The 6,760-nt window shown below is 46.7% G+C and overlaps 1 protein-coding gene across 1 annotated transcript; it reads left to right on the top strand.

The window, feature by feature from the left end:
• Positions 1-585: 585 nt before the first annotated feature.
• Positions 586-3,324, top strand: LOC119271245 (putative transcription factor bHLH041). The gene is made up of 5 exons (XM_037553152.1): positions 586-794; positions 1,078-1,153; positions 1,241-1,879; positions 1,980-2,375; positions 2,811-3,324. Exons 1-5 carry the CDS (start codon positions 703-705, stop codon positions 2,931-2,933), a joined length of 1,326 nt encoding a protein of 441 aa, XP_037409049.1. The 5' UTR covers positions 586-702; the 3' UTR covers positions 2,934-3,324.
• Positions 3,325-6,760: the final 3,436 nt, after the last annotated feature.

Genomic DNA, 6,760 nt, shown 5'->3' with positions numbered 1-6,760 from the left:
AGATGCTATCACATGCATACGATCATCTTTCCCCTCTTTTGCTATGAAGACCATACACAACCATGTTGAAATATCCTTGCAAAAAAAAACCCATGCTGAAGCAACTAAGAAGCTACCCCATGTGCTGTGTATATACCGGTCCAAAACCAAAAGGTGTTCAAAAGGTTCAAATTCCATGCACATATATCATCTTTATTAAGCCCGTCCGGTCCGGTCCAGTCCCACGCCTTGTTCGTCGATGGATCGAAAGGTGCCATATTTCCGGCCAACGGAATGGACCGTGGACTTCCCAAAGTCCTCCCCGTCAGCAAGGTCTCTCTCTCATCATCGTGTGGATGTATGGTTCGTCGACATATAATTAACTACCCATAGATTCTGAACGCAAAATAAATAAATAGCTATGGCGCTAGCTTCGGTTACCGTCGCACGTGCCCCCCTCTCCACTTCTCCCCCAAGCCGCCTGTCATGATCGCGCCATTGCTCCGGCCGCCCCCCCTGCTATATATGCGCGCTCGCATCCTCCAGCCGAACCCCACACATTAGCTTCCTCGTGGACGGCTTGCCACTTAGCTATATATCTACACGTGCACATATATACCTACGCACGGTTCCATTTCGGTTGATGAGCTGAGAGCCTGAGACTCGACCGAATCTAGGCGCCTAGATCGAAGTGATCGAGCATCACTTGGCCGCGCGCTCGCAATGGACAGCAGCAGCTGGATCCATGGATACTACGGCCCCAGCAGCGGCGCCGGCGGCGGTAACAGCGGCTTCATGTGCGGTTACGCCGCCAGGTGTGTGCATTATGCGTCCTCTCTCGATCCGTTTCGGTTCATCACGCACAGATATCCATCTCCCTTGATGGATCACTTTGATGGCTGTGTGCATCGCTTGATGAAGGCCGGAGATCATTCTCCTTTTCGAAAAAAAGTTGACGGCGATCCTTTGATTAATTAGCATCACTGCTGCAAATTTGTTGGAATAATCCATGTTTAGCTTCGGTTCTACTAGTTAATTAGGTACATAGACAATTACTAGCCACTGGGATATCTGTCTGATGGATCTCTTTGTACGCAGCTGCGTCGTCCCCGAAGAGCTGCAGAGCAGGAAGGAGGAAGAGGAGCGCACGCAGATTCAGCACCACCTCAACCAGGCAAACATCCATTGATTGATTGATTGATATGCATCGGTGCGACTGTGCACACTTCAACTGTTCCTGATGATAATATCGCACGTGCAGATCAGCATGCAGATGAACATGGAGGACGAGCCAGCTGCGTACATCGTCCCTGCCGGCGACGGGGTCGCCGTGGGCATGCAGCAGTCTGTCCTAGACGAATTCGATTTCCTCTCCTCGCACCACGCCGGTGGCTGCAGCTTCCCCTCCTCGTCCTCCACCTCCTCGTCGTTCCGTTCCGCCTCGCTCTCTTGCAGCCCGGAGATATCCTCCGCGCACGCCCTCGCGACGCCCGCCGCCGGCCTGCAGTTCCCCGAGGTCTCCTCGCATGTACCGCCGCTGGTGCTCCCATGTGACGATGACTACCACCAGTACATCCTGAACTTCCAAGACACGGCCGCGATGGAGCCTGGCGTGGTGCCGGCAAGCGCGTTCAGCCGCTACGCGCGGCACCTCGGCGCGAGGCGGAGGCCAAAGCCGGCATGCGGGCAGAAGATGTTCAAGAAATCCATGTCCGTCCTGGTCAAGATGCAGGCGGCGATGAGGTACAGCCACCAGCAGCACCACTTCCAGCAAGCGTCGCCGGAGGCCGAGCTGTCGTCGGTGAACCAGCTGCAGCACATGATCTCCGAGCGCAAGCGCCGGGAGAAGCTCAACGACAGCTTCCAGGCTCTCAAGACCGTCCTTCCTCCCGGTTCCAAGGTACACATAATTTGAACGCATGCATCTTAATTTCTCCGAGAGCAGTGGCATTTTCTTTGACTAGCTAATGATAATGATGATCATTTGTCTCGCTTTACAGAAAGACAAGACGTCGATACTGATCACCGCGAGGGAGTACGTGAACTCCCTCAAGTCCAAGGTCTGCGACCTCGAGGAGAAGAACAAGGCGCTCCAGGCGCAGCTGGCCCAGTGTGCCCGCGACGCCGGGGTCGAAGAAGACGACGCCGAGAAGGTCGAAATCCAAATAACCAGAGTGGCGGCGGATCGGGAAGATGGGACGACTACGAGTGAGGTTTGCACGGTGAAGATAGCGGCGAGGCCGGCGCATGGCAACACGATGGACGTGGTGCTCAGGACGCTGCAGTGCCTCAATGATCAGATGGGGGAAGACGACGTAAGCCTGGTGGCCATGAGCACCAGCGACGGCGACGCCGGCAACGGCCTCACTGGAGCATTCCTGACGATGCAGCTCAAAGTAATACACTTTTCTTATTCTTTTCTTTACAGTATGCTTTATATATTTTGATGGGAACCTCCATTCGAAATAAAATAAAATTGTATACATAATCAACCAGTTGAACTGAGCATGATGTAAAATTGTAGTACAATCCAGTAATTTGATCGCGTGTTGGCTTCATTTCAACAAGTTGGGCAATGGACGTGTCACACACACTCCGGCCGAAACCCTGAGCGTGCGTGCAACAGTAGGAAGCTAGGCTAACCTTAGGTAGGTAGTAAGTAGGTTACCTGAGATTTGTCATATGGAATCTCTCGGTTGACCAATGACCAACGTAGCGCACCCAGCTAGATTTTTACTACATGGTGAAAAGTAACGCATATGGCGTCACACTCTTTTTAAATTCTGCATAGACTGGAAAATTTAACTGATATCTTGATGCGGTCGTTGCAGTCAGCGTCCGGCGCCAAGTGGGAGGAGGAGATGGTCAGGGAAGCCGTGGCGAAGGCCGTCGCGGCCCGCACGGGCGCCGACCGCCGTGGCGACGCCGCCGGCCGGTCTCGGCACGCCGAATAATTAAGCTGCTGCTCCATCCAACGGTCGGCTCGTCGTGCTCGTCAGGAGACCGCCGTTAGCTAGCCACCCACCGCCGACGGATGCCTGCAGTGCCGTCAGAAAAGGGTAGACTAATTTAGTTGCGTTACTGTCGCTGACTGGAAGCTTGAAACAACGGCCACGCATGATGCATGGACAATTCTACTGTTCGGGGTCAAGGTGACAAGGCAACCTGACAAGGTAACCGACGAATAACGCAGGACTAAATGAAAGATCGCCGTCATGTTGACCGTGCAATCGGTCCAACCATGGAAAAACATATGCACAGTAATTAATTAGTAGTTGACTTATCAGCATGAGCTTATATACATGTACAGGCGCTTTGATTTTGTTAGGGAGGACTGTTATTACATGTGAGTGCTTATACTTGACTTACCGAATATAGTGCATTATTCTTACTTCGCCCAATGATTCTTACTTTCTATAGTCATTCCATCGCAATATTATTCATCGCCTCCCACACCACCTGCCACTCCGGCGGCGGCGACCACCTCCTAGCCAGCCGCCACTCTGGCCCTGACGCCCAATCCCTTCCCGCCAACCCTCTCTGCTCCCCATAGCGTACATGAGCTCCTCCCGTGCTCCGTTGGCGTCGCACCTTAAGTCCAACATCGTGGTCCCCTCGCCGATGGCGCACACCCAACCGCTGGTGGCACCTCCTCGCCCCAGATGGTGGCGTTGTGACAACCAATAAGTGTAGAGGATAACAGTAACCTTCGATGTGATGTATGACAACCCAATTTTATTTATTTGACACAATGTGAGCCCAAAAAAAACACCTATAAGCTTTAGTGGTTGCATTGTCAATTCAACCACGTCTGGAAACAAAGTGCTTGCTTGAGAGAATTTATTAGTAGTAAATGTGATGAAGTGTTGGTTATTTGATTGCAGTAGAGTAATAAAATTAGCAATACCAAGAGTCATCAAGAACAAAGTATTTGAAATAGAGAAACATTTATCACATGTATGTATAAGGATGGATAATGGCACGTACCATGCATGTAGTAGTGTGGAACCAGGATTGGGCTAGGTCCCGGGCAGCCTTCGAGCACTATAGCTACAGTTAACAAAACGATTTGGCCTCAAGCCCTAAGCCACCGCCCGGGCTGCCCTGGGCCTAGTGCGGCCATTGTTTGCATGGGCAGAATTAAATATGTAGTAGCAGTAGCATAGGATGATGACAATCTATAGCTTATTCCACATTTTATATAAACATGTATTTCATATATAGTTGTATGCGTTTGCGATAAGAACTTGCATAACATATTTTATCATACCCTCACACACCCCCACAATGCGGCCTGTGCGAGGAGCTAGGGCAGGCCGCCTCGTAGCACGTCTTCGAGGCTTCGTGTCTCTTTTCCAGTGCAACTTCCAAAAATGATTTTCCGGGATTCTCAGGGGACCTTTTCTGCATAGAAAACAACAGCAATGAAAACTTTGCTGAAAATAACATCAAAATAGTTAGTTTTATTCAAATCATGTAAGTTAAAGGACACAAATATAGCAAAAGTGATCAGAAAAGTTGATACATTTGAGACGTATCATCGCCCCCAAGCTTACCTTATTGCTTATCGTCAAGAAATTCGGTTGAGAAAGTGAAGCGACAAAGAGAAATTTTATGAACAAATTTGCATTGTTTATGCACAAAAATTTAGCCCATGATCAAAATATAAATATCGCATGAGAGTGATCAAAATGAGTAACATCAGTTTACCAACTATGTTCTCTTATGATGGGATCTTAATAAACTAGCAAGTAAATAATACAGAAGCTTGAAGCACTAACATGGTCAGAATGAACATAATACAACATGGTAACATGATATATTGCAAGTATATTAACTGTGAAGCAATACATAATTGCAAGAAACCCCAAAAGTCTAAGTGTCGACTAGATATTATAATTCAGATATGAGAGCGCCACAATCATACAAGACTGCTTCCATGCCCTCAAGAGTCTCCTCCCTCCCGGCTCTAAGGTAAACATACATTATAATGCATGCATATTTCTTTGAGAGAAATAGTACTCGTTGTTTCACTAAGACGATAACTAATGGTTGATGCTTGATTTGCCTCGCCTTGCGAAAAGACAAGACATCCATATTGATCAATGCAATGGAGTATGTGAACTCTTTCAAGTCCAAGGTCTGCGGCCTCGAGGAGAAGAACTAGACATTCCAAGCCCAGGTAGCCCGGTGTGCCGGCGGCTCTTTGGTCGAAGACGACACTTAGAGGGTCGAGGTCCAAATAGTTAAAGCCGTCACAATAATTGATGATAAGGAGGACAAGACGATGACATGTGAGGTTTGGATGGTGAAGATAGCGGTGAGGCTGGCCCACGATAATACGATAGATGTGGTCCTCAGGATGCTACAACGCCTCAAGGATCAAATGGGGGAAACCTATGCCAACCTGATGGCGATGAGCACTAGCGACGGTGCGGGGGGCCCCTCTTTGGCATGTTTGACATTGCAGCTCAAAGTAATATGCTTTTCTTAGCCTATGCTTATTTAATAGGAACATTGATAAATTTTTTTTGATCTAGAAATCATATAAAAATTTCCACGTTATTTTCCATTAAGTATATAAAAAGTTATATACAAATCAAATACAACAATGGAAAAAACAAAAAAAAATCATATCTCACTCTAGTTTTTTCTAACATAAGGAACAAATAATATGAAGAGGCTAGGTCAAATTACATCAAGGATTCAATCCACCCATCGAGGAAATCAATATTTTTTGCCTTGGTCCTATGCTTGATGAGTATGGGCTATTGATTTAATCTATACTTTCAAGAAATCAGACTTGACACCTCATTTATGAAAATCTTTCCATTTCGCTACATCCAAATGTTCCAACGGCCCATGATGATAATGTCCATGACATTTTTTGGGAAAATCTGGTGAAGGAGAACCACCTCATCAAAGAAGGAGGTGACCGAGAAACAGAATCCCGACAAGATTGAGAAAAAGTGCAGTCCCATGGAGAATGCTGGACAATATCCTCGGTATTGTCACTGCAAAGGGCACAATCAGAGGATTTCATGTGGATGGATTTTTGTTTGAGCAGTTCTCCGGAATTGATCATGTCATACATGGCCAACCAAAAGAATCGTATGTCTGATTTTGCTAGCACACTTCCAGAGACACCTCAAAAAAAAAAGATGTCTGTGGTTTCCCATCAAATGCTTATACATTGTGCTAGGTCAATATTGTTGCGACTTCCAGTTAAAAGTCCATTTTTGATTAATTTGTCAAATAAAAAACATTATAACCAACTGAGCAAGCATTAGCAAGCTACTACTACATCCGTCCGAGTTTATTAGTTCCCTTCATATGAGTAATATATATATTGTAATCTAATCACGCGATGTAGATGTTGGCTACATTTCACTCACCTAGCTAGCTAGCTAAATACTCTGTCCTTTTTGGTTTAGAGGCATATCTCAAAAATCAGAAATTTCATTTGTAAGGCTCATTGTCTTGGGAACATACAAATATAGGAATGCCCGCATTAAATTCTATCCAAATTTTGTTCCCAATGTAAAACCAACCAATGCAAGGAGTGAGAGGGCCATACATGTAACATTAATATGTTTCCTAACACTTAAATAGGTCCTCCTTGGTTGGTTAATGTGATTTGCAAGATGATGCCAATAAACCGGAAAGGAGGTAGTAGTTAGGAGTAGTACTTCTAGGCTACAAAACCACTTGTGGCCGCTTCACATATTCCAAAACACCAAGCATGTGTGCACACACGTACATGAATCCTATATACTACCTT

Source organism: Triticum dicoccoides, chromosome 3A (assembly GCF_002162155.2).
Source record: "Triticum dicoccoides isolate Atlit2015 ecotype Zavitan chromosome 3A, WEW_v2.0, whole genome shotgun sequence".
Taxonomy (NCBI): domain Eukaryota; kingdom Viridiplantae; phylum Streptophyta; class Magnoliopsida; order Poales; family Poaceae; genus Triticum; species Triticum dicoccoides.
Note: the sequence above shows the minus strand (reverse complement) of the source record. Positions and strands in the feature narration are given on the sequence as shown.

Coding starts and splice junctions, on each gene's coding strand:
- LOC119271245 (XM_037553152.1), top strand. CDS start 703: ATGGACAGCAGCAGCTGGATCCATGGATACTACGGCCCCAGCAGCGGC. Junction 1,880..1,979: donor TCCTTCCTCCCGGTTCCAAG/GTACACATAATT, acceptor CTCGCTTTACAG/AAAGACAAGACGTCGATACT. Junction 2,376..2,810: donor TCCTGACGATGCAGCTCAAA/GTAATACACTTT, acceptor CGGTCGTTGCAG/TCAGCGTCCGGCGCCAAGTG.